Below are 27,637 nucleotides of genomic sequence, written 5' to 3'. Positions count from 1 at the left end.
ACAAAACTCAGAAGAAGAGCCTGATGTTGTTTATTAAACCATTTTTCATTAAGGCATTAAGCCTAAAGAAGCCCAAAGTCTAGAAAATGTAAGAAGAATTGTTTATGTTGCCCATTGATTTACGAATCAACTGTTATTAAAATTATTGTGTTGTTGAATGAGGGAAGCTGTTTATAATGTTGGCTCCAAAGCAGCAGTAGATTGTGGATGACTGTTGTTGCAAAACCATGGCAAATAAGTCCCTCAGTATTAGTAGTATCACTGTCACATACTCCATACCTGTATATATTTATATACAATTACATACACACAAAAAACTTCAGGATGATATCCTAAAATGTGCATATGTTAGACCTAATGAGTGTTTGGCGATATGTTCCTCTCTCTCTCCTGCAGGACTGTGAGGATCCAAACCCTCTGATCCGTGCCCTGGCTGTGCGCACCATGGGCTGCATCCGAGTGGACAAGATCACTGAGTATCTGTGTGAGCCTCTGAGGAAGTGTTTGAAAGATGAAGACCCCTATGTGAGGAAGACAGCCGCCGTTTGTGTTGCCAAGCTCCATGATATCAACGCCCAGCTGGTAGAAGACCAAGGCTTTTTGGACACCCTAAAAGACCTGATCTCTGACTCTAACCCCATGGTGAGGCTCTGCCTTTTGGCTAACCCCTCTAGCCAGATAAGATACACCTGATACATGATTTATGATCGAAATGTGATCGGAAAGTCGAAATGGGTTGTTGATGCTTAGTGTGTTCATGGACTTTAGGTTCAAATAGATATGAATATATTAGGAAAATTGTATTTCTTGGGTCTTGTAAATGATCATCATAAAATGTTTAATACTTTTAAACACTTTTTTGCCTTCTACTTCATTTTAAATGGTCCTGTGATGTGAAAAATTAATTTATAGAAGTTCAAATATTCTATGTGGCCTCTTAATTATTATGAGGACATACAGTATAAGCTGCAGGCATAATAATTATCAAAATGCTGTGTAGAATAGTTTTTGATATATCCTAGCATGTCACAGTGTAGGATAATTTCTCAAAAGTGTTTCATGCCAACTACCCAAATATAGGTTTAGAGAATGTCTGGAATCTCAAAAATCATCTCTCAGCTCATGCTATACACATGCACATGCATTTATGTTTGTATTAAGGGCATCCATGGGCTTGCCAGTGCCATTTAGCTCTCTCTGAGTCTTCTTGGTGTGTAATTACATGCTGTTGTTGTGTGAAACCCTGGACAAGGCACACACACAGTCACTGTATCAAGTTTAATGTCTGTGTATTTCCATTCCCTCCATTAGGTTGTAGCAAATGCAGTGGCAGCTCTGTCTGAGATAGCGGAGTCTCATCCTAACAGCAACCTTCTGGACCTGAACCCTCAAACCATTAACAAGCTCCTGACAGCCCTTAATGAATGCACAGAGTGGGGCCAGATCTTCATCCTCGACTGCCTGGCCAACTACACGCCCCGTGATGACCGTGAATCACAGAGGTCAGAAGGCAAAATTATGTCATCACTCCTGTGTGGGGGAGACTTAAAATGGGTTTCTCTAATAAAGTCTATGTAATACATAAGCAACGAAGTTTATCTAAATTAGGGCTGAGTGTACTGTTGAAGTCAGAAGTTTACATACACTTAGGTTGAAGTCATTAAAACTAATTTTTTAACCACTCCACAGATTTCATATTAGCAAACTGTAGTTTTAGCAAGACGTTTGTACATGACACGAGTAATTTTTCCAACAGTTGTTTACAGACAGATTGTTGCACTTTTAGTTGTCTATATCACAATTCCAGTGGGTCAGAAGTTTACACACACTAAGTTAACTGTGCCTATAAGCAGCTTGGAAAATTCCAGAAAATGATGTCACGCCTAATTTAGCTTCTGATAGGCTAATTGGAGTCAATTGGAGGTGTACCTGTGGATGTATTTTAAGGCCTACCTTCAAACTCAGTGCCTCTTTGTTTGACATCATGGGAAAATCAAAAGAAATCAGCCAAGACCTCAGAAAAAACAATTGTGGTCCTCCACAAGTCTAGTTCATCCTTGGGAGCAATTTCCCAATGCCTGAAGGTACCACGTTCATCTGTACAAACAATAGTACACAAGTATAAAAACCATGGGACCATGCAACCATCACACCGCTCAGGAAGGAGATGTATTCTGTCTTCTAGAGATGAACATAGTTTGGTGCGAAAAGTGAAATCAATCCCAGAACAACAGCAAAGGACCTTGTGATTATGCTGGAGGAAACAGGTAGACATGTATCTATATCCACAGTAAAACGAGTCCAATATCGACATAACCTGAAAGGCTGCTCAGCAAGGAAGTAGCCACTGCTCCAAAACCACCATAAAATAGCCAGACTACCGTTTGCAAGTGCACATGAGGACAAAGATCTTACTTTTTGGAGAAGTGTCCTCTGGTCTGATGGAACAAAGATTTAACTGTTTGGCCATAATTGCCATCGTTATGTTTAAAGAAAAAAGGGTGAGGCTTGCAAGCCGAAGAACACCATCTCAACCGTGAATCATGGGGGTGGCAGCATCATGTTGTGGGGGTGCTTTGCTGCAGGAGGGACTGGTGCACTTCACAAAATAGATGGCATCATGAGGAAGGAAAATTATGTGGCTATTTTGAAGCAGCATCTCAAGACATCAGCCAGGAAGTTAAAGCTCGGTCGCAAATGGGTCTTCCAACTGGACAATACCCCAAGTATACCTCCAAAGTTGTGGTAAAATGGTTTAAGGACAACAAAGTCAAGGTATTGGAATGGCCATCACAAAGCCCTGACCTCAATCCGATAGAAAATTTGTGGGCAGATCTGAAAAAGCGTGTGCGAGCAAGGAGGCCTACAAATCTGACTCGGTTACACCAGTTCTGTCTGGAGGAATGGGCCAAAATTCCAGCAACTTATTGTGAGAAGCTTGTGGAAGGCTACCTAAAACGTTTGACCCAAGTTAAACAATTTAAAGGCAATTCTACCAAATAGTAACGAAGTGTTTAAAAAAGCTTCTTACCCACTGGGAACGTGATGAAAGAAATAAAAGCTGAAATAAATAATACTCTCTACTATTATTCTGACATTTCACATTCTTAAAATAAAGTAGTGATCCTAACTGACCTAAGACAGGGAATGTTTTCTACAATTAAATGTCAGGAATTGTGAAAAACTGTATACTTCAACTGTATGCTTTGATTTCCCAATTCAGTTCAGATTCTGATTCAGTTCAATTGATTCAGTTAGGAATATTTCAGTTAAAATGTCAATTTTGTTTAGATATGTACAGTAAATATCCAAGTATTCAGAGTAAGCTAGTCTAGAAAAAAAGTTGGTGCAGAATGACATCTGCAGGAGGTATGCTACTAATGTTTAGTGAAATTTTAATTTAAAGATTAAAATCCCAAAATTGCTTTATTTATGAATTAATATTGTATTATTATTATAAATTAATCATAAAATCAGTATTTTTAACCAGCCCTAATCCAGCCACTGAAACTACATATGTCTTTGCCCTTAAAGATTTGTTAGAATTTATAGATTAAAAAAGTCCTTTTGGTATAGTTCACCCAAAAATGAAAATTCTCTCATCATTTACTCCCCCTCATGCCATCCCAGATGTGTATGACTTTCTTTCTTTTGCTGAACACAAACGAAGATTTTTAGAAGAACATCTCAGCTCTGTAGGTCCATACAATGTAAGTGTATGGTGGCCAGAACTTTGAAGGTCAAAAAAATCACATAAAGGCAGCATAAGAATAATCCATACGACTCCAGTGTTTAAATCCATAATTTCAGAAGCTATATGATGGGTGTGGGTGAGAAACAGATCAATATTTAAGGACTTTTTTACTGTAAATTCTCATACCTGCCCAGTAGGTGGCGGTATGTACAATGAATGCAAATCCCCAAAAACAAAAGAAGACAGTATAAGTGGAGATTTATAGTAAAAAGAAGACTTAAATATTGATCTGTTTCTCACCCAAACCTATCAAATTGCTTCTGAAGAGATGGATTTAATCACTGGAGTCGTATGGATTACTTTTCTTCTGCCTTTATATGCTTTTTGGACCTTCAAAGTTCTGGACACTATTCACTTGCATTGTGGACCTGAGATATTTTTCTAAAAAATCTTTGTGTTCAGCAGAAGAAAGTAAGTCATATACATCTGGGATGGCATGAGAGTGAGTAAATGATGAGAAAACTTAAATTTTTGGGTGAACTATCCTTTTAGCTATCATACAGTTTTTAATTTCATAACATGTCTTTGCCTTTAAAGACTTGTAGAGAATTTAGTGCTTAGTCTGATCATTTTTATGCACTCTGCCTTTTTGAAAAATGTTCATCTCTCTCCCTCCTACAACAGTATCTGCGAGCGTGTAACTCCAAGGCTGTCTCACGCCAACTCTGCTGTGGTGCTGTCTGCTGTGAAGGTTCTGATGAAGTTTATGGAGATGCTACCTAAAGATCTAGACTATTACGGCACTCTGCTAAAGAAACTGGCTCCTCCCTTGGTCACACTGCTCTCAGCGGAGCCTGAACTGCAGTACGTCGCCCTCAGGAACATTAATCTCATCGTACAGAAACGGTAGGTGCTACGCAAACTATTTTTAATGACAGTTACCCCAAGATGAGACACAATTTGATATTTTAAAGTTCCCATTTCATCAATGTGTTTCCTTTTTCTTTTTCATTATTCCGGTTTTACAGCGCTGAAATCCTGAAGCATGAGATGAAAGTTTTCTTTGTGAAATATAACGACCCGATTTATGTCAAACTGGAGAAGCTGGACATAATGATTCGTCTGGCATCTCAGGCCAACATTGCTCAGGTGACTGAAATGCCACTCACACTCACAGACTTCTCTCAAAGCACTAGTGTAGAGTAGTTCAGAGTCTTATACCTGACTAATGTGGAACATTATCTCTGCCTGTCTATATCTAATTATTTATTTTTGTACATCCTTTATTACACTGCTGTATATACTTTGTCACATCAACATTTGACATTTGTGCTCCTGAGAGTCTGTGCTGAATCTGTGTGTGGGTTTGTGTTGTGTAGGTGCTGGCTGAGCTGAAGGAATATGCCACTGAGGTGGACGTAGACTTTGTGCGTAAAGCTGTACGAGCCATCGGCCGCTGCGCAATAAAAGTTGAGGTGAGCTGGCCTGACACTGATGAGGACATAATTATTAACTTAATTAACAATGGCAATCTAATGAGCACTATTTTTAATCACAGTTCACCCCTTTTAATTAAGTCATCACCCCAATTTACCCCTGATGTGAACCAAATACCAATTGCTTAATCTGTTAACTGATTTCTGAGTGGTTGCATTTTTGCTCTCTAATGGAGGAGATGGTTGATTGCTCTTTCTCCCATTTCTGTTGTATGTCCTTGTCACAGCAATCAGCAGAACGTTGTGTCAGCACGCTGCTTGACCTTATTCAGACCAAGGTCAATTATGTGGTGCAGGAAGCCATTGTGGTCATCAAGGACATCTTCCGCAAGTACCCCAATAAGTATGTTTCTATGTGTTTCTTAAATAACTTCTCATGTCCATGACCGTTTGTCAACAAAACTTTATTGCACTGATGTCTCTCTTATTCTGTCTCTACTTGATCATCTTTTCTGTTGAGCTGACTACCTTCATCGCATTTTGCTGGCTGACTAAAGGGGTGTTCAGACACTGACAGCGATTTACTGTATTTACTGGAGGCCGTGGAGTCTCTGTGCTGGAGGTTGACAGATCATTGGCTGCACTCCCATTTGTAGTCGCCGCATTGTGTTGCTGCTAATTTGCATAAAGTTGAGCTCTAACTTTGCAATGCTAGCAGTAAAAGGCAGAAATGCCTTTAAAGAAATTAAATCTTACTTGCGTTAAGTCGCTGTTTCTCATGTCACCGGAAATCGGCAGCTCTGGTTGAAACTTTGTCTTTTTGTCCCTGCAATCCCTGTCACTGTGAACACCCTTCAGAAAGCAGAAGAGGTTTATCTTGACACAGCGTCTGTTCTGCCCTGTCTCCCATGATGGAATGTGTTTGAAAATGATGTGTAAAAGAAAACACTAAATTTTCTTTTTCCCAAGATACATTGAACCCATCCCTTTTTGCTCTTCATGCTGCTTAGTTTTCAAATTTTTCTGCAATGTGTTTCTGAGGTATGAGAGTGTGATTGCCACCCTGTGTGAGAACCTGGACTCTCTGGATGAGCCCGAGGCGCGGGCAGCCATGATCTGGATTGTGGGAGAGTACGCTGAGAGGATTGACAATGCTGATGAGCTGCTGGAGAGCTTCCTGGAAGGCTTTCATGATGAGAGCACACAGGTGAAGTGCACTAAAGCTTCCAAAGCCACTGTAAATTAAACCGTACCAGTAGAATAAAGGGACTGGAAGGCGATAACCAAAAAAGATTGACTAAAAAGGTTGTCTGTTTAGTTTGCGAGGCAGCTGCTTTTGATTCAGATCAAGTCTAGTCTTGACTTAAAAAGTTCATGGAAAATGGCCTGTGACTTGCAGTTAAAAGGTTCTAGAGCCAGCCACTAAGAAAATAGATAATTACTGCCTATTATGATAATTACTGTAATCACTAGGAAGACCAGAGAGATGGCACTATCTGGTTATTTTTTGCATTTAGTTGGCCAGCAAGTCTTGTAGGCTAATAAGTTGTCATTTCCTTTTGCCATGCACATTGTTTATTAGCAATATGGAACCAGTAGAGTTTGAAAAAATGACATTTGCCCAGATGTCATGGGCAAAATCAAAAATGGCTATAACTATACAGTTAGAGTATAGAGTAATTATTATTATTTTTTTTTAAGTAATTTAAGTAGTTTTATTTTACATTTGAAAACTTTTGTATATTTTTCAGTGATGAATGCTTAGAAAAAGCAATGTTTACTTAATTGAGAAATACTTGACAACCCTAAATACTAACCTGGTGATGACTAATGAAAGTGCAATGAACCTTTTCTCTCGGGAGACCGGTTTACAGGTTTTGTCTGCACGTGTTAATGTTTTTTTTATTTTTTATGGTTGTCTTGCAGGTACAGCTGCAGTTGCTTACAGCCATAGTGAAGCTGTTCCTGAAGAAGCCCACTGAGACCCAGGAGCTGGTGCAACAAGTTCTCAGTCTTGCCACACAGGTTAGAGAAACACAGGCAGTTGATAACAGAAAATGACACCACACCTATAATTGCTCACACCTAAGGACATTGTCTGAAAGTGTTTCTATCCTCAGAAACTTTAGATTTCAAAGGCCTTGTTTCCACCTGGTATTAAGATGGTTTTACTATATGTTTCAAATGCATTTCCTTTGACCACTTCTGTTCGGATTTCGATTGGAGGGTCTTTGATTTCATGATGACTTACATTAATCACTTTGTGAGTGTGTTACTGCATGATAATAAACTGCAAAAAATATCATAAAAGGCAAAAGCATGGGGGGTGGGGGGGGGGGCACTGCACTGCACTGTTTCATTAAATTTCAACTGCATTAAATTTCAACTGCGTCTGGAATCTGTTCACACTTTCCTTGTCTTTTCTGACTTTTTCGTGGTTTATTATCATGTAGTAACACAAAGAAATAGTGACTGATGGATGCCGTCATGAAATCAGAGACCCACCCCTCAAAATTCAAACACGAAGTGGTCACAGGAGACTCATTTGAGACGCATGATGTGTCTCGACTGACCACATGTCATTGGATCACCCGTGATGCATCATTTACCAGGTGTAAACAGGGTCAAAGAAAAGCAAGGCTGATTGGCTGGCTGGCTGACTTCACAGAAGAGCCTTGTGTTTAGCAGTGTACAAGATATTCAGAGAAGTTGGTAGATTGGTAGTTATTTTCAAAATGCTGTAATTGCTTTTCGTAGCCACAGGCAGACAATAAGAGGATAAACTAGAAAACCATAGCCTTGGGTTTTAAATGATGAACAGGTCTCAAATGAACGTGAAGTGCACAGGAAACAAAACAGATAATTAAAACCTCAAGACTTGGAGGGATTAGTGTTTAACTCATGGGCTTCTGTTAGACTACACAACTAAACAATATGTTTGTATTTATGTAGCAATGGAAACGGCATTCTGATTGTCAGCAAAAATTAGGCCCACCAGATTTAAATAATGGGTAATTAATGTTTTTTTTTTATATATATATATATATATATATATATATATACACTCACACTCACTGGCCACTTTATTAGGTACACCTGTACATCTACAGTTGCAATCAAAATTATTCAACCCCCCTGACCAGCAATACATTCTGGTGATGTGAATTAAAACACATCAACTAAAACCTCAGTAAACAGTCAAAGTAAGTTTTTAATACACATTTGAGTGATTTTGAGAACAAAGGGTTCAGTTTACCCAAATTTTAAAATAAAAAATAACTCATTCTCTCCACAAATGTCATGTCAAAAATATTCAACCCCCAAAGTCAATCATTTGTGGAGCATGCTTTATCCTTAATAACAGCAAATAAATGTTTCATGTAAGTGTTCTTAGGCTTCAGACTGGAAAGTCCAGTGCTGGAAAGTCCAGTGATCACAGAGCTTCAATTTACACACTGAAGTTTTGTGTGTACATTTTTCATCACATTTTTCATGCCAAAATGGCCTGATACCTGAAAGAATCCATGGTGTCAGTCACATAGTCAGGATAGCCGTTTCCTGCAGCCGCAAAACACCCCCATAACAGGACTGACCCACCTCCATGCTTGACTGTGGGGATGGTGTCGTTCTTGTCATCACCTTGTCATCTTACTCCAGACGTACTGCTGACCCACGGGTCTAAAACTCTCTCTCAGTTTAGTGTCATACATCTATAAAACCTTTTTCCAGGACTCTACAGGTCTTTCCTACTTCTTTCCTATTACTTCTTGAATATTCAAGTCAACATTTCCCTTGGTGAGGTTTTGCTTTCTTCCACACCCCAAGAAGGTTGCTGTTGTACCATATTTAAAAAACGTATGAATGGTGCTGCCAACTTTGTCTATTGGAAATTTAAGTGCCTTGGAAATGTACTTTTAGCCATGACCTTTCTTGTGTAATGAAATAATCTCCTCTTAGCTTTTGAGACAGCTTATATTTAATTGCATTTTTTGCATAGAAATACATTTTTGCTTACAACGCTAAACTTAAATTTTAAAACTTAAATAAGTGCCATTGCAGATTGATGACTTAATTTTGTTTTAAAACAATTACTTGTGTAGCCTTACATATTTAAGGAACAGCTACATGCAATAGGGGTTGAATAATTATGATATGGCTGTATTTAAAAAATCCTATTTAGAAATATTAGGTTATATATTCATACTATGACTTTGAATGTGTTACTGATATAGATGTAAAGTTTAAAAATTCTGGGTCATCAGAAAAGCTTACCTTTGTAAATCCTTACTGTCTTAGGGGGGTTGAATAATTTCGATTGCAACTGTACTTATTTATGTGATTATCTAATCAGCCAATCGTATGGCAGCAGTTTAATATATAAAATCATGCAGATATGGGTCAGGAACTTCAGTTAATGTCCACATCAACCATCAGAATTGGGAAAAAATGTAATCTCAGTGATTTAGTTCGTGGCATGATTGTTGGTGACAAATGGGCTGGTTTGAGTATTTCTGTTACTGCTGATCTCCTGGGATTTTCACACACAACAGTCTCTAGAGTGTATAGAGAATGGTGTGAAAAACAACCAGTGAGCAGCAGTTCTGCGGAAAGGAAAACCTTGTTGATGAGAGAGGACAACGAAGAATGGCGAGACTGGTTCGAGCTGACAGAAAGGCTACGGTAACTCAGATAACCACTCTGTACAATTGAATAGTATCTCAGAATGCACAACACGTCGAACCTTGAGGCGGATGGGCTACAACAGCAGAAGACCACGTTGGGTTCCACTTCTGTCAGCCAAGAACAGGCTGCAGTGGGCCTACCATTTGTGTACCTCAGCATAAATCCAGATTTGTCAGACCAGGCGATGTTTTTCCAATCGTCTACTCTCCAGTTTTGGTGAGCCTGTGCCCACTGCAGCAATGGTACCTGGGGGGGGGGGGTGTCTTCTGCTGCTGTAGCCCATCCGCCTCGATGTTCGATGTGTTGTACATTCAGAAATGCTTTTCGGCGTTTATTTGGGTTACTATCACCTTCCTGTCAGCTTGGACCACTCTGGCCATTCTTCTCTGACCTCTGTCATTAACAAGCCCTTTTCACCCACAGAACTGCCGCTCGCTGGAAGTTTTTTGTTTTTCGCACCATTCTCTTTACACTAGAGACTGTTGTGCGTGAAAATCCCAGGAGATTATCATTTACAGAAATACTCAAACTAGCCCGTCTGGCACCAACAATCATGCCATGGTCGAAATAACTGAGATCAAATTTTTTTCCCATTCTGATGGTTGCTTTGAACATCAACTGAAGCTCCTGACCAGTATCTGCGTGATTTTATGCATTGCACTGCTGCTACATGATTGGCTGATTAGATAATTGCATGGATGATTGTTGGTGCCAGATGGGCTGGTTTGAGTATTTCTGTAACTCTGATCTCCTGGGATTTTCACACACAAATGTCTCTAGAATTTACTCAAAAAACATCCAGTGAGCGGCAGTTCTGCGGATGGAAACGCCTTGTTGATGAGAGGGGTCAGTAGAGAATGGCCAGACTGGTTCAAACTGACAAAGTCTACGGTAACTCAGATAACCGCTCTATACAATTGTGGTGAGAGGAATATCATCTCAGAATGCTATTCTGAGATGCGGGTTGGCGCAGTTTTGGTGGCACGATGGGGACCTACACAATATTTGGCAGGTGGTTTTAATGTTGTTGCTGATCGGTTTGTGTGTGTGTATATATATATATATATATATATATATATATATATATTTATTTATTTCACCCCACACTTCCTGTAGCACTTGCCATAGATGTGGCTGTCTTGTCGGGCACTTCTCATGCACCTTACAGTCTAGCTGATCCCACAAAAGCTCAATGGGGTTAAGATTCATATTACTCTTTTCCAATTATCTGTTGTCCAGTGTCTGTAACTACGTTTCCATCCAAGGAAAATGTTTTGGCGTATCAAAATACAGCTGATTGAAATGCTAATGATCGCTAAAATTTTCATCTCTTTCTGTCCTTGTTGGAGCCAGTTGTTCTTTGTAGTGTACACCTTTGTATGAAATCTTCAGTTTCTGTAGAGCCTGACCGATATGGGATTTTTGATACTGATACCGATTTTAGAGGGGGGAAATTCACAGATTACCGATATGGTAGCTGATATATTTATTTTTTTCTCCCCAATTTGGAATGCCCAGTTCCCAATGTGCTCTAAGTCCTCGTGGTGGCGTCGTGACCCGCCTCAATCTGGGTGGCGGAGGACGAATCTCAGTTGCCTCCGAGACCGTCAGTCCGCGCATCTTATCACATGTCTTGTTGAGCGCTTCACGCTATTCTCCACGGCATCCATGCACATCTCGCCACATGCCCCACCGAGAGCGAGAACCACATTATAGCGACCATGAGGAGGTTATCCCATGTGACTCTACCCACTGGGCCAATTTGGGTGCTTTGGAGACCTGGCTGGAGTCACTCAGCACGCACTGGCTTCGAACTCGCGACTACAGGATTGGTAGTCAGCGTCTTTACTCGCTGAGCTACCCAGTCCCCCTCGTGACCGATATAGTTAATTTTTTAGCTGGAATGAAAACTATGTGGGTTGTGCACCAATATGACTATCCAAAGGTACTCAGAAGGCTGCTTTCTTAAATAATTTTATCAAATAATATTTGACATTATTATTATACATTGTCAACAAATTCTAGAAATTAACACTGAGAAAATAAAGAATACATAAAAATACAATAAATGGCTAAATAAACATCAGTACAGTGTGTTCAGTATCAGTCAGTTGCTCACCATTTAAATAAAGAATAAATTGGTATTATAGCTATATAAAAATCAGTACAGTATGTTTAGTATCAGTCAATGGCTGACCATTTAAATAATCAATTCAAATAAAATAAATGGCTAAATAAACATCAATACTGTTTAGTATCAATCAATTCCTGACCATTTAAATAAAGAATAAAATAAATAGCTAAATAAACATCAGTAGTACTGTTTAGTATCAGTCAAATGCTGACTATTTTAATACTGCCAGTCAATGAGGGGCAGGTTGTAAAACTAGAAGCATTTACACCTGCTTAGTCAAGAGATAAACAGCAGCAGCGGTGTTACACCGTATTCTGCTATACAAGTTCAGGGGAAACTTTCAATGGTGGAAAACCAGACTTTTAAATATTGCATTTTGTAAATGCAACGAATTGTTCAGTTAAAGGGGTACCAAACTGTAAATCCTGAACAAAACAGTTTGGTGAATACATGTTTACACATTAGCTTCCACTCAGCTGACAAGCTATGAAAGTAGCTACGTGGTTAGCTAGTTAGCTATAAGCTTGTTGTCACGGAGAGTAAAAGATGGATGTTGTTTATTTTCCAGCATTGCGTCTCATCAACTAGTTAACAACATAGCGTGAAATCAACACTCAACAGACACAATCCACCACCGCACCATTGTCTGCTGAGCTGCAAAAAGCTGCTCTGATGCTTATCATTCAATCTGCTACCTTACTGACTGTACTGACAAAATATAGCTGTCTAATATAGCAAACAGATGTGATAAACATGAGTGACATGGTTGTCAGGGACAGGGTTAACGTTATATTAGTTATATTGAAAAGGGAAAATGATGGGGTCATTGTTTATTAACTTTCCATTATGTATTTCACAAACTAGTAAGCAACTTACTGTGAAGACACCGTTAACGCTGTACTGTCTGCAGAACCACCGTCAGCTCAGCTCTGTAAACAATGGAGTCTGCGCGTGCTCTGCTGGACAAACTACGTTATGACACCAATTCTAAAGCATTGTTTTCTGCATTATATGTTCTGAAATGTTTTTTGTTTTTTTTATATATATCTGCACATATCAGAAAACGTATACACAGATACAATATATCTGTGAAAGGCTAATATCGGCCGATAAATCGGTCAGGCACTAATTTCAAGCACTGTATAGCCTTCAATCCTCAAAATAATGATTGACTGATGAGTTTCTAGAGAAAGCTGTTTCTTTTTTGCCATTTTTGACCTAATGTTGACCTTATGAAGTGCCAGTCTATTGCATGCTGTGGCAAGTCAAAAACAAACACAATGTTAAGTTTCATTTAACAAACCAAATGGCTTTCAACTGTGTTTGATGTAATGGCAAGTGATTTCCAGTACCAAATTAGCAATTTAGCATGATTATTCAAGGATGAGGTGTTTGAGTGATGGCTGCTGGAAATGGGGCCTGTCTAGATTTGATCAAAAATTACTTTTTTCAATAGTGATGGTGCTGTTTTTTACATCAGTAATATCCTGACTATATTTTGTGATCAGTTGAATGCCACTTTGGTGAATTAAAGTACCAGTTTCCTTCTGAAACAGCAAAATCTGTACATTATTCAAAACTTGTGTGTGTGTGTTTATATATATATGTGTGTGTGTGTGTGTGTGTGTGTGATATATATATATATATATATATATATATATATATATATTATATTATATTATATTTATATTTTTTAAAAAAATCAAATAATGGCTTTATATTTATTGAAAACTTTTTGTGTATTGTCATAATGCTAGTAAGCCTTTATTAAACTGTAAAAATGGTTTCTAAATCACAGCATTTAATTAGTATTTAATTGCCAGTTGCACTTGTCTGCATCATCAGAACAAGCTTTTTCTGATAATTAAAGCAGCACATTACGGATTAAGTGTGCATGCCTGGAGCTCTGCTTTCTTTTTCAAAAATTTTTTTTTTTTAAATCTGAGTCGTGTTCTTAACAGGACAAGTTGGAGACACTTGCTCTTGTAAATGTATGTTTGTCCCTGTAGTAGGATGTCCTGTCCTGTCCTCCCACTTCGAACAGATGTGAAATTCATTAACCTGCTGGCACACCATCAACTGAAATTCAGAATCCAGATATTACTTTTTAAAGAAGTTATTCTATAATACCTGATTGATGTACAAAGATGTATCGCAAGGAAACTTGTCTAATTGGTGTCTGTTAAACATGAACCTTAACCAGTCTAATTATACAGGCCTTCATAAGACCGACTTGTCATTCAGACAACCCATAAACTAGCCAATTTTGAAAATGCATCCCTAATGTACACTACCGGTCAAAACTTTTGAAACACTTGACTTAAATGTTTCTCATGATCTTAAAAATCTTTTTACCTGAAGGAGTATGCTTAAATGTTTGAAATTAGTTTTGTAGACAAAAATTGTGCCACCATATTAATTTATTTCATTATAAAACAAAAATTTAATAAAAAAAAACATTTTATTTAAATGGATGACTTGGACCAAATAATAAAGAAAAGCAGCCAATAAGTGCCCAACATAGATGGGAACTCCTTCAATACTGTTTAAAAAGCATCCCAGGGTGATACCTCAAGAAGTTGGTTGAGAAAATGTCAGGAGTAAATGTCTGCAAATTCTAGGCAAAGGGTGACTACCTTCAAGATGCTAAAATATAACACAGTTTTGATTTATTTTGGATTTTAAAACATAATTCCCATAGTTCCATTTGTTATTCCATAGTTTTGATGACTTTACTATTATTCTAAAATGTGAAAAAACAAAAAACAAAAACAAAAACAAAATTATAATAAAGAATAAGTGTTTCAAAACTTTTGACCAGTAGTGTACATCTGAGGGATGTAGCTTCTTAGTAATTCAATGTGTGTGTGTAAGATTAAGGAAGCATTTTTATGATCTTGTTAATATTCAGAGAAGCTGTGAGCCTGTGCTGTCAGACTGAGATCTGAGACTGAATCTTGTCATTATTAACTTTGAGTTTCAGTGCCAAAGGCTGTACTCAGAGCCAGGGTTCTGTCAGAATAAGAAAAATCCTCCTCTATCCCAGGTGCTGTGTTATGGCCTCTAGATCAAATTCTCTCACCACTGTTTTGCTGTTGCATCACTTGATCTTATCAGGCAGATGAATTAGTCCTCAGGCAGAGTTCTGCATTATTTACACAAAACTCTGTCCATTAAGGTTTTGTGGAAAGTACAATCAAAACAGAGTCACCCATACTCACTCAATTTCACTTCCTTCAAGAAGATTTACTCTGCACAATTGATCATATATATATATATATATATATATATATATATATATATATATATATATATATATATATATATATATATATAAAAAATCATCAAGATCATGATTACGGCTGGTGCATTTAACTCATTGTGAAAAGTATTGATTACAGCATTCCATTTTAGGTCTACTCCCATTTTGTCAAAATGTTCTATTTGCAACATGTTTTTTTGCAGTGGGAGAGCATTATAGCCAAAACATTGCATGTCTGCTGTGCGCATGAATACAGTGGTGAATCAGATGCGTTAAAATTGGAGTATTCATGAGAGTACAGAGCTCTGCACACAGAAAGTCAATGATCTTGCGCTGACCTTCAGTGTTTAAAGTTATGTGAATTTGCAGTAAAAACGTCAGTGAATGTAATGGGTTGGGAGCATTCTAGTCATGTACGTTACTCACTTTTTGTGTATAATTTATTAAGAATTTGACATGGTTCTTTTTATGCAGCTGAAAGGGTCAGTGTGAAATCTTGACTTACTGATATTTAAAATAGCTATAAGTTGATTCAGGAACACCATTTCAGCTGGTTTGGGATGTGGAGCCTGCATAAAGAATTTGGTATGCAGTTGCTAAACACAAAATAAATTTTGATGTAAATTCTGTTAATTAAGATTTATTAATAAACACAATTAAAATATGTAGGAAATGTAGTATAAAAGTAATCGACGATTAGGATTTTTCTGATAATTATGCAGCTGTACTGTCACATAATATGATGTGGAAAGTGATTACTCACAGTTCTCTATTGATCAATTTCACTTTCCCTGTATTTTGGTCTCTTTCTAAATTTCCAGGATTCTGATAACCCTGACCTGCGTGATCGTGGCTACATCTACTGGCGTCTGCTCTCCACTGACCCTGTGGCAGCTAAAGAGGTAGTGCTGGCCGAAAAGCCTCTGATCTCTGAGGAGACGGACCTGATTGAGCCCACCCTTCTGGAGGAGCTCATATGCCACATCGGTACTCTGGCCTCCGTCTATCACAAGCCCCCCAGTGCCTTTGTGGAAGGCAGCCGTGGTGTTCAGCACAAGAGACTCACTGCACGTGCTGGCTCGTGAGTCTCTGATTTGTTTATATGCTTGCCTTTTGTGTAGGGACATCCCGCTACCTTTTTTTTTTTTTTTTTTTTTTTTTTTTTTTTTTTTATAGAACAAGTACCGATACTTCCTTTTTGGTACTCGCAGATACTGAGGCCAAAACCTGTTTTATTTTTTATTTTTTTATTTTTTATTTTTTTATTTTTAATTCCATATCAACAGTTTATTTCAGTTTTATCATCAAAATGGTGTATAAATGAATTATTTCATTAAAACGAATAAAATGAAAATATATAAAAAATTTTCCTCCCCACAAATTCACAAGCGCTCACATTTGAAGCGCACAGCTCATGCAAACTATATACAGTATTTATCTAATTAAATCACAGCTTTTGTGGCTAAATAATCTCACTAGGGCATAGCGTGATTTTAATATGTGCGCTGAATGTTTACGGAATGACATTCATATATCAGATTGTATCGGTTTTTGTATCGGAGCATTTTTACAAGTACATGAGTGTGGTATCGGACCTGATTCAGATACCAGTATCGGTATCGGACATCTCTACTTTTGTGTAACCTCAGTGGAAAAAGTCTGATTTATATATATTTACTCATTTAACCTGTGGAGGATTTTTGAATAATAGTTAATCTGTTTTATTGTTTTGCTCTCTCTCTTTCAGTGGTGAGAGTGCCGAAAGCCCTGATGTTGTCCTGTCTGGACCTTCTGAAGCTCCACCTGCTGTCATTCCATCACAGGGTGATCTCCTAGGAGACCTGTTGAACCTGGACCTGGCCCCGCCCACTGCCACTGTCCCTTCAGTTCAGCCCTCTATGCAGATGGGAGCCATGGACCTATTGGGAGGAGGTCTGGATAGTCTGGTATGTTACTCGTTCCACCTTCTCTTGCTTGCTCCAAACCTAATCACACCTTTTGTGATGAAATAATATGAACTTAGTGTGTAATTACTAAAATGAATATATCCATCTGTTCCTGTTACAGCATGTGTTTGTATAAAGAAGCAGGCCTGTTTAGGTGATGTTTGTTTGTAATTGGCACATACTGTACATTCAGCTAGCACATAGGTTGTGGAGTGGATCCAGGCCTACTTTACTAAATCAAGATCATCAAAGAGTGGAATCTGATCCCAGATCGAAAACGCACACATCCAAAATCCCTTTAGCCAGTGTTATTGTGTCTTTTGAGAATCACAGATGGTCTTGCATAATCAGAGTAAACTTTCCGTGCCTGATTTTCCGCTCTGGTCCTCTTTTTTTTTTTTTTTTTTGACTCTTGTTTCTCTTCTTCTTCTTTTTTTATCCTTGCGCTACACTTGCAGATGGGCGATGAATCAGATACGGTAATTAAACTAAGTGAAAGAGAAATCAGACAGTCACTTTTTCATATCATGCAATTTAATTCCTCTAAACTGGGTAACTGTGCTGCTTTTCACACCAGCAGAGGGCTGTTTCATTGATGACAGTTTACCTTTAAATTTGTAGCCCGATATTGTGCTATTATACACTGCATTACATTTTTGTTGTAACATTTAAAGAATATCTGCATTAAGCATCTTTAAGATTGGTTTGAATTGTTTACATTATCATAACACATATGAAAAGACTTAGACTTGAGTTTTAGAAATACTGGTCAGCATTAGTTTCTGGGTGCAATAATGAACAGTTCATCCCCAACATAATTTCCCTTATTTCTTCTCTTTTGATCTATTTGAAACATTTGATCTATACCACATTCCTCTATTAGCCGAGTGTTTTCCACAGGACAGAAGTACAGTCTCCTCAGCCATCTTCTGATTATAGTGAGAGAGAGATTTGTGTGGGTGTTCTCAACTTTGGGTTTGTCCTTGAGTTATTCCTCTGTACTGATCTTAGACCAGTCCCCTTAAAGATTAATATAGACCATCATGAGAAAACAAGAGAAACTGGTCTCACATCAGTATGAAGTGTCTCTATGTCTCTAAGACAGGGGTGTCCAAACTTTTTTATTGGGGGCCAAATGCAGAAGAAAAATAAGGTGTTGTGGCCACGTCGCTGTAATAATAATAATACAAAAGTGACTATATATTGTGTGCTTAATACTATGTGTTGAGTTTTTATGAGTTACTATGAGTTTTAATCACACTTTGTGCTCTATAGAATGCTTGTGTAAGCCCTACATATTAATAAAGGATAGGCTATTTCACTCACCAAGAATACTTGTAATGGAACAGTGATGAGTCTTATATGAAATAATGTACTCCATTATTCACAATTTTATCTTTTTGACCATTCTATTTTGACCGTTATCTTTTTATCCATTCAGTTTCACTGCAGAGCACATATAGAGCTGCTACTGAGCATTATTGAGTGTGACCCATTACAATAATCAGAATCAATAACTCTTATTTTTCAGTAATTCAATTATAGTTTGTTCTCTTGTTACTTGCGTTACAAATACATATACATAAAATGATTGCTCTTCCTTTTATTTTGTTGACACAGTTGTGCAAGCTGAGCACATGCAGTACAGGCACAGATGTGTGAGTTTATTAAGTGCTCTCTCTTATGTCACTCCTCACTCAAGTGGTGCTGGGAAGCCCGTGAAGCACTTTTCTTGTTTCAATGAAACATCAGAACAAACCATTTAAATACAATTAACTAAACTTCCCAGCGCTACTGAGGACATTCAGGGAGAGTGTGCTTGCTTGCGTGTCTCTGTGCGCCCTCAATAAACTCGGTTCCGCTGCTCGCGCTACACAACGACTTACATGTATGATGCATGGTATTGGGACATTTTAACAGGAACAAGTACATGAGATTAAGTATCTTTTCTCTGATACAAATGTACTTGATACCAGTCCTTTAACAAAAAATGCATAATTCTTTTTGCATGTCGCTTGATCCATGGAAATCTAGAGTATTCCAAACTTCTGTTGCCACTCCTGTCTGCCAGTGGATGAAACTGGTGGCGACTGGAAAGAGAACGCACTAATGGACACAATGCGCTGTTAAATGTGGCTGTACATGATAGTGCTGTACATAATTTCTCAACAGTGGGCCAAATTATGTTCTATTCCTAAAAAAGGTGGCTGGAGTTTGGACACCCCTGCTCTAAGAGCAGCTTATCTCCTTTGTGTTGTCTTGATACATTTGTAGTGATAGTTCTAGTTACACACATGTAGGTGTGTCTCAAATGTTTTGTATAATGAAAATAGTCATTAGTATATAGAGAGAGTAGTGTTTTTCAGGCAGCAAGACCATGGAGTAGTCACAAGTTCAGTGTGCTTTTACACAATTTCAAATTCAGTTTTCATTTTAATTTAAGTAAGACACACTCAAAACATTTGAAAAGTGGGATAGTCTTCTGTCGAACATTTTGTACCTCCTTTGATAATTGATTCCTTCCAAAATGATGAGTATATCCATTAAAGAAATCGATGGCGAAGCAGGCTCGCCTTGATAACCCCAGCCTGAAGCAAGATAACATGACCGGTGACAGGCCCGAGCAATGATTTAAGCCTGCATTACTTTTCCGACAAGGCCAGGATTCTCCAAGCCTCCAGGAAACGCAGCGAGCTTACATAAAATGGTGCGTGAGTAGCGGGGACCTGGGTAGCTCAGTGGTAAAAGTCGCTGGCTACCACTCCTGGTGTGCTGAGTGACTCCAGCCAGGTCTCCTAAGCAACCAAATTGGCCCGGTTGCTAGGGAGGGTAGAGTCACATGGGGTAATCTCCTCGTGGTCGCAATAATGTGGTTCGTTCTTGGTGGGGCGCGTGGTGAGTTGAGCGTGGCTGCCGCGGTGGATGGCGTGAAGCCTCCACATGCACTATGTCTCCGTGGCAACACGCTCAACAAGCCATGTGATAAGATACATGGGTTGACGTGTCAGAAAATATCAGCCGGTCAGACACGGAGGCAGCTGGGATTCGTCCTCCGCCACCCGGATTGAGGCGAATCACTACGCGACCACGAGGGCTTAAAAAGCACATTGGGAATTGGGCATTCCAAATTGGGAGAAAAAGGGGAGAAAATCAAAAAAGAAAAAAAAAAAACTGGTGCATGAATTCCAGACATGAGCGCTGATTTAAGTCGTTGAAGAGCTGCCTTCAACTCTGTGCTCAAGCAGGCTGGGATTTCCTATGGCCTACATCAGCCGGCAAAACTGCGCTTCACTTTTGACAATACTAATCATTCATTTAAATCACCTTTGGATGCAAAAGCCTTTTTTGATCAACACATCAAGCTAGGTTGTTTCACAAAGCATATCTGATGTGGAGTTAACCTAAGCTTACTATACTGTTGCCTACAGTTAACTGAAAATTGTATGTTGTTTTATTTTAGCCCTATCATTCATTGCAAAACTTAGTTTTGTTTTTATTTTAATACTTCATGGAAGTAGTGGTATTCAACTAAACACCAAGTACATTCAAAAATTACCATATTTTGATGGCAACAATGACTTAATTTTTTAGTCTCCCTAACTAAGGAGGTAAAATACCTGTTATATTAGTTATTGCTCACAAGAATTTGTGGTTGTCATGATATATTCTTAACTTTGAGCGCTAAGAGGAAGTTCAATGCATTTGGAAACACTGAGTGTTAGTTACATGTAGGATGTTTTCTTGCTTCTCATTTGTGGAGTTGCAAAGTTACAAAAATTCTGTTTAGATCTGGGTCCAAATTTGTACATATTTTGGATGGCAGAGAGGGTCTGTGAATGTAAGTGTAGTGTTGTCTTTTGTGTCAGTATGTAACTGTATGTTGTTGATTGTTTTACAAAATAAAAAAAAAATAGATTGTAGAGAGAGTAAAGCACTTAGACATGGCCCTCAGTATTCTCAGAAGTTGCAGTAATGGCACACAGCTTCCTTAGCAGCTCACCTGCTGTTTCCTGTCATCCACTTCCCACTGAGCTTGTTCCCCCCTCATCACCCTCTTCATAATAATCCTGAATAGCAGCATCTTTCCTTGCTGTTGATCCTGACTCAATTTTTGTCCTCTTTTTCCAGCTGGGAGACATCGGTGGAAGTCCTTCGGTAAGTTAAAGGATGTAAAGCAAAGTTCACCCAGAATTAGATTTATGTGCCTTGTTCACTTAGAATGGAGGATTAGCATCAACAGAGGGGTTCGCCTTCATTAATCATTGAAGCTGATGAACGGCTGTTAATTTCTACCTCCATGTATTTGTAGTTAATTTCTCTGCATGCCGCTTTTCTGATGGTCTCATAACAGTTTAGAAGGGCTGTAATTGATTGTAATACTCCTCTCCCTCTACTCAGATGAGTGCCAGTCTGGGGATGGCCCCAGCAGCCATGCCTGCTGCTCTCGGCGGCGCTCCTGCTGTTGGAGGTGGATTGGGAGACCTCTTTGACCTTGGTGGGGGTGTTGGCATGCCAACAGGATCCTACATTGCTCCTAAAATTGTAAGTCTTGAATTGATCAATACTCTCAGTCAATAACTCTGCTTATGACCTCAGCAGTCTATTATAAGCAGTTTCCCTTATCTTTAAGTCAATTTGTAATGCAACAGTGTTTTCTTGACTCTTAGGAGGCATACACACAGGATGTGCTCTTGTATTTTAAAATGAAATAGAATTCAGAGCACAGGGGTCTCGAAAGGTCCCCCCCTCCTCCCCAGCTTCTGATTGACCCATCATTTTAAAACTCGCTGATGAGCCGCATAACAAAAGTTTAACTAGTTTTATTTTAAAAACACAATGATCATGGAGTGAGATGCTAAAATGGCCAAAAATGCTTTCAGTTGAGTACATAGACCAACAGTTTTACAGACCAATACAATAATGAGACCAACAAAAACAGTGCAGACAGAACATGTCCAGTGTGATGACCCCTTTCTTTCTGTCCCAAACACACTCAATTGTTTATATTCAGATGTGGTTACCAGCCATGAAGGCTAAAGGGCTGGAGATTTCTGGGACGTTTGCCCGACGTGGTGGGGTCATACAGATGGATCTGTCTCTCACCAACAAAGCCATGAGCGTTATGACTGACTTTGCCATTCAGTTCAACAGGAACAGGTGGGATGGAGATTGTTTGTTAGTTTTCTTCTACAAATCTGTTTGGAGGCCTGCCTGAAAAACTTTGCTTTTATTTATATGGTTTTGTCTGTAGGACAATTGAGGGGCATGCTAGGCATGCATAAATTTGATAATATTAGAGATCTACATATCTAGACCTTTGTATAAATACAAATTATAGGGCAACAGAAGGTTGTACTTCTATTTATATATAACTAGATTTTTACATTTTCTGAAGCATGTGTATATATGAATGCTACGTTGCTGTGCAGTTGCTAAGTTGTTCTGGGTGGTTCCTTAAAAAGCATTTTGACTGGCCCAAGTCAAACCCCCAAGTATTTATGATATTCTCTTATCCTAGATATAACTTAGGTCCCTCCATCAATGATCTTAAATCTATTTGAATAAAAAAACATGTGCCAATAGAACTGGCTTTATTTTTCACTGGAATTACTATTCATTTTGCTGCTGCATTATTCAGTAGAGTAGTTAACAACAGGTTTCTTAATAGGCTATACGTTTTTTATGGAATTGTTTTCCAGCTTCTCTATAATGAAATAATGTGTAATTATAGAAAAAGTGGTTTTAGGTCATACATAATTATAACATTTTAGAATTTAATTATTCCAAACAAAGTCTCATTTAAAATAATAATTTTTGCTTACTTGTTTAGGGATTTCAACAAACCTCTAACTAGTGATGCACTGAAATTAAAATTCTTGGCAGAAAATAATTTTCGGTTTCGGCTAAGAATTTTCATTTCGATGCATCACTAGTTAGAGTTTTGTTGAAAGCAGTAGTAATTATGGTGCTTTCCTTAGCAAGCACCACTCTGTGGATCAAGGTTGTATTTTTGAAGCATTATACTGAAATTTGAAGCATATCCTAAGTTAAATACTGAGCTAACTGTATTTCTCTGTCTTTCTGTAGTTTTGGTCTATCCCCTGCTGGTCCTCTGCAGGTTCTCACTCCTCTGAGCCCCAATCAGACCATTGATGTCAGCCTGCCTCTCAGCACAAGCGGCCCCGTCATGAAAATGGAACCTCTTACCAATCTCCAGGTAACATTCTTACTGCATTAATGTAGCATCGTACTGTACGCACGGTATGAAATGCTGCATGAGTGTTGTGCTTGTATACGTACACCAACACATGAAGAAACAAAGCAAGCTCCCAGTTAACATTGGCAGAGGATGCAGCCAGAAACAGCCACTCCAGGGACTGTAGGAACACTAGGTGTGGGTGGTTTCTGGGGATGCAGCTGCTCAGAAGAGGTCCAGTTATAAAAATATCATTAGTGTTATGGCCTCTCTCTTTATCCATGTCCACTTCTGTCCTCTGTCGATCAGGGTTTTATGTCTGCAGCAGTACAGCAATAGGGGCTGCGGTCTGAATAAACTGGGCCTGATTATCTCTCGCAGTGAAGTCATTCAGTATTCTCCAGTGAATGCACTGGGGAATAGACCACAGAGACTGCGAGAGGAAGGCAGAGGATGAGGATGCTGATTAAAATGGTCTCTTTATGGTGCAGAGTAATCACTAATCGGTAGTAATTGAGGGAGGAGATTGTGTGGAGCTTGTAACACATTAACTTTAGGATGAAGCAAGTGCCCAATGTAGGAAGGAGGTTTCTGTTTCTCTCTCCATTTTCAATTTCTAAGTATTTTGTTGGCTACAGCATACATTTTCCTCGTTATGCTCAGCTAGAAAATATTTATTTGGCTAGATACTGCTCTTAGTGCAATCTCTTTCTTTCTCCTTTTAAAAGAGATTTAAAGTGATAGTGTTTTAATGTTAAGAATTAATCTTAAGGGTTTATAGAGTCCCAGGGAACATTTTAATTCCATTTTCAGATTATATGCATACATTAAGCTTTCTTGGAGAGAGATCAGTGAATGTCATGTTCAGAAGAGCATAGATGTTAGATTGGCCTTTAATAGTTAATCATAAATCCACCTCTTTCACTTTCTGCTCAATCTGTATCACTGAAGTCATCAGCAGGGGTTTAGTGACTGAGAGAGCTGTTTGATAATGATTGTGGGATTTTCATTGCGAGTCGCAGGAGGCAACATGTATTTTATACCTCTGCACTTTTGCTGGACTGATGTAACACATGCAATAATACTAGCATATATTACATATACAGTTTCAGCATGTGCATTTTTTCTGGACTTACTTTGGCTGACCAGTTTCCAATCACTTTGCAGCTCCGGATTAGAAAGGCTGATATTTTCAGAGAGGTTGTGGCTATTAATTTCATATGACTGCTGATAATAGATCCATGATATCACAGGAAGTGAATTTTACTCCAACTTACCGTTATGTAACTTTTTTCTTTTCTGTAAGCTTGATTCAATGTCAGCATTCATAAGGCAAATAATAATGCATCAGGCCAAGAGAGCAACAAATCTCTATGATGGTGTTTAGCTCAGTTATCAACAAATTAAACATGATGAAAGGGTTAGAAGGGTTGCTAATCATAACTAATGGTCGACCAATATGGTTTTTGTAATGGCCTTGAGCAGATATAGTTGTACAAAAATTCCATAGATAAAGGCTGTTGGTAGATTTTGGAAATGACCCTGGGTGGAATGGCCACTTTGTTAATCGGCCAATCAGCACAGTTATCGGACGATAATCTCAAAATGGCCAAATAACGGCTGATTAATCGGCCTGGACAATATATCGGTCTGTCACTAATCATAACAAAGGTCATTAATTTGTGGAAGTCTCTAGAAGATGCAATAGCAAAAATGTCTGTGTCATTTTATGGGTTAAAGAAAGGGTGGGAAATGGTAATGAAAAATTAATTTATGACTATTTTTGGTGCATGAAATCTTGACTAACATTGCAAGTGGATTTAAGAGAAGAAAAAAAAAACAGTGCTACAAAAGTGTTGAATATTGCTGCTTTGATGATGGATCCGAGTTTGGCTGGAACATCTGACTCCATGACTGGATATTTACTGGCACAGGTGCTTTTGATTCTGATTACTCAAGACAGACACACTCACTTTGTTTTTCTCAAACTGTCAGTGGGCATCTTGCATCCTCTTAGTGAGGCACTGCCTCAAAGGCATTTGAGCATGTTTGAAGTTCACATACTGGCATACAGATACATGTACAAACAAAGGAGCTGAACTCAACCTTTGAAAGCCCACAAAGGGACTTAAACAAAAGAATAGAGAGAAAAGCAAAATGTAAAAGGAGATGATCAAAGGACCAGCATTCCCTAATATTCAGAGAGTGTGTGTGTGTGTGCGCGCGTGTGCATACATGTACCGTACCTCCTTTGAAAGCAATGGAGAAAGAGCTTCTTCATTTTGGAAGAAATTGTGAATTGAATCATTTTGCTCTTAAATGTGCTGTAAGTTATTTTTAACAACATGCAGAAAACTTCCTTTTTAGATATCATTGAAATAGGTGCCATTAAATATCACACCTGTCTCAGTAACAGCCCTAGGCCTGGTAAATAGTGGCGAAAAAGATGTCCCCAGACTGCGGTCAGTTCATTTATTAAGCCAATTAGAAGACTTTCTGCCTGTCATTCACAGTGCACGTTCACAGGGCAGCCCATATTGGCTCATAAAAGTGCTGGTATTCTGTCCTGCTCCTGCGAAACACTCAAAAGTGCAAGGTTTCATAAAGTGGGTGCGTGACCAATCAACGGCTAAGTCTGGTGAACGTTCTAGAATGGCTAAAATGGTTTACAGCACCTTTAATGCGGTTTAAGTGCTTTTTAAGTCCAAAGTGTGTCTCCAATCCCAGTAGTAAAGTGTTGTTTTCTCTCTCTCTGTTTGTTGGTTTTGCAGGTAGCTGTGAAGAATAACATTGACGTGTTCTACTTCAGTTGCCAGTATCCCATCAGTCTGCTCTTTGTAGAGGACGGAAAGATGGGTGAGTGTGTGTGCGCACCCTTAATTGCTGCCTGCATCCTCTCAGACATAAACATGAGTGCTTCAGATGATTGTGACGTCAGTGCTTTAATGAAATCTTTTTTTTTCTTCTTCTTCTTTTTTTTTTTTTTTTTTTTTTTTTTGCTCACAAACAATTTTGAGCACATGTGCTGGACCTCAGAGTTTTGATCTGTGTCCAAGTGAGAGTGAGAGAGTGTGAGTGTGCTTACGCATGGGCAGTTTTCCCCAGGAGTCACTCGAATGGAGTCAGATCTCTGCAGGAGATTCACACCCCTATGCATGCATGCATACACACGCACGCGTGTACACGCACACACAAACAAACTGCATTCTTGTTTTTTGCATTGCTGTCCTTCTCACAAGAATTATTATTATTTTATTTTTTTTTGTCTTTCAAATCTTCAGACCGTCAGGTTTTCCTGGCCACGTGGAAAGACATTCCAAACGAGAACGAGACACAGTTCCAAATCAAAGACATCCACCTCAACTCAGGTAATAGGCATACATAAGTGCCATGCACTGGTGTATGAATTTGGAAACAGATGAGGGGAGATAATGTGAGATAGAAATGGAAAATAAACAGAGGAAATGAAAACAAATGAGCGAAGAAAGGGTGGAGGGCAGAGCTCTACATTTATCTGAAAGCTTTTTTTTATAACGTCCACACTGTCTTTCTAATAATCACACAAACTCTATATCCCCGTCTGCCTCTAAGAGCAGTGGGAATCTGTTGGCATGTCTGGGTGTATTTAACTTCAGGCAGGTTTTTGGGGAATCTTCCGCATGGCTGTTTGCATGAAATAATGGTGAAGCACACCATCATGAACACACACACACACACACACTCACAGTGATATTACTAATGAATGCACAGTGGGTGTCTATCTCACTTTCTCGCTCGTGGTATTAATATAAACTGGTACCAGTGTTTCGTGTAATGCTATTCAGCAGCAGCAGCTTAAGCCTCAGCCCCATGGCCAAATCATTTTAAAGTTTGCCAAAATTTGAGCTTGTGGTCTGAATTGAATGTGACGAGAGAGAAAGATTGGGTTCTGTGCCACAATATAACTATAAACTATAGTTAAACTATAAATATAACTATATAAACTATAAACAGACAATACAGTTTTTTTATTGTGCTTGTTGGTTGCTTGCCAGAACGAATGTACTGCACAGCGTTGACAACTAGTCATATCTGATATGCAAAGGAATTGAGTCCTTTTTTTTTATTTTTATGAATCTGTCAAACCGATTCGTGAATCAGTCTGAATCAAACTCAGTTAATGGTTTGGATATTTCAAAGTGTTTACCTGAGAACCATTACTGTGTTAAAGGTGCAGTATGTAAGATTCAGAAACCCTTGTTATTAATGACACCTGTGGCCCTTAAGTGAACTGCAGCCATCTACCT

At 38.6% G+C, this 27,637-nt stretch overlaps 1 protein-coding gene across 4 annotated transcripts in view; it reads left to right on the top strand.

Annotated features, from left to right (window-relative positions):
- The window catches only part of LOC127421767 (AP-1 complex subunit beta-1), a 48,059-nt gene that overhangs the window by 4,375 nt on the left and 16,047 nt on the right, over positions 1-27,637 (top strand). For 3 of the 4 annotated variants that reach the window (XM_051664895.1, XM_051664904.1, XM_051664877.1), the window contains exons 5-21: positions 397-642; positions 1,312-1,502; positions 4,379-4,600; positions 4,723-4,843; positions 5,074-5,169; positions 5,418-5,533; positions 6,172-6,337; positions 7,057-7,155; positions 16,031-16,290; positions 16,957-17,155; positions 17,614-17,634; positions 21,284-21,310; positions 21,554-21,697; positions 22,167-22,312; positions 23,243-23,372; positions 26,123-26,207; positions 26,633-26,719. In XM_051664895.1, coding sequence (XP_051520855.1) covers positions 397-642; positions 1,312-1,502; positions 4,379-4,600; positions 4,723-4,843; positions 5,074-5,169; positions 5,418-5,533; positions 6,172-6,337; positions 7,057-7,155; positions 16,031-16,290; positions 16,957-17,155; positions 17,614-17,634; positions 21,284-21,310; positions 21,554-21,697; positions 22,167-22,312; positions 23,243-23,372; positions 26,123-26,207; positions 26,633-26,719 — 2,356 coding nt within the window. The remainder of the gene's footprint in view (positions 1-396; positions 643-1,311; positions 1,503-4,378; positions 4,601-4,722; positions 4,844-5,073; positions 5,170-5,417; positions 5,534-6,171; positions 6,338-7,056; positions 7,156-16,030; positions 16,291-16,956; positions 17,156-17,613; positions 17,635-21,283; positions 21,311-21,553; positions 21,698-22,166; positions 22,313-23,242; positions 23,373-26,122; positions 26,208-26,632; positions 26,720-27,637) is intronic. The other variant, XM_051664886.1, reaches the window with a different exon arrangement.

The sequence above is a fragment of the Myxocyprinus asiaticus genome, chromosome 3, assembly GCF_019703515.2.
Source record: "Myxocyprinus asiaticus isolate MX2 ecotype Aquarium Trade chromosome 3, UBuf_Myxa_2, whole genome shotgun sequence".
Classification (NCBI taxonomy): domain Eukaryota; kingdom Metazoa; phylum Chordata; class Actinopteri; order Cypriniformes; family Catostomidae; genus Myxocyprinus; species Myxocyprinus asiaticus.
The sequence above is the reverse complement of the archived record's forward strand: the minus strand, read 5'-3'. Positions and strand labels throughout refer to the sequence as shown.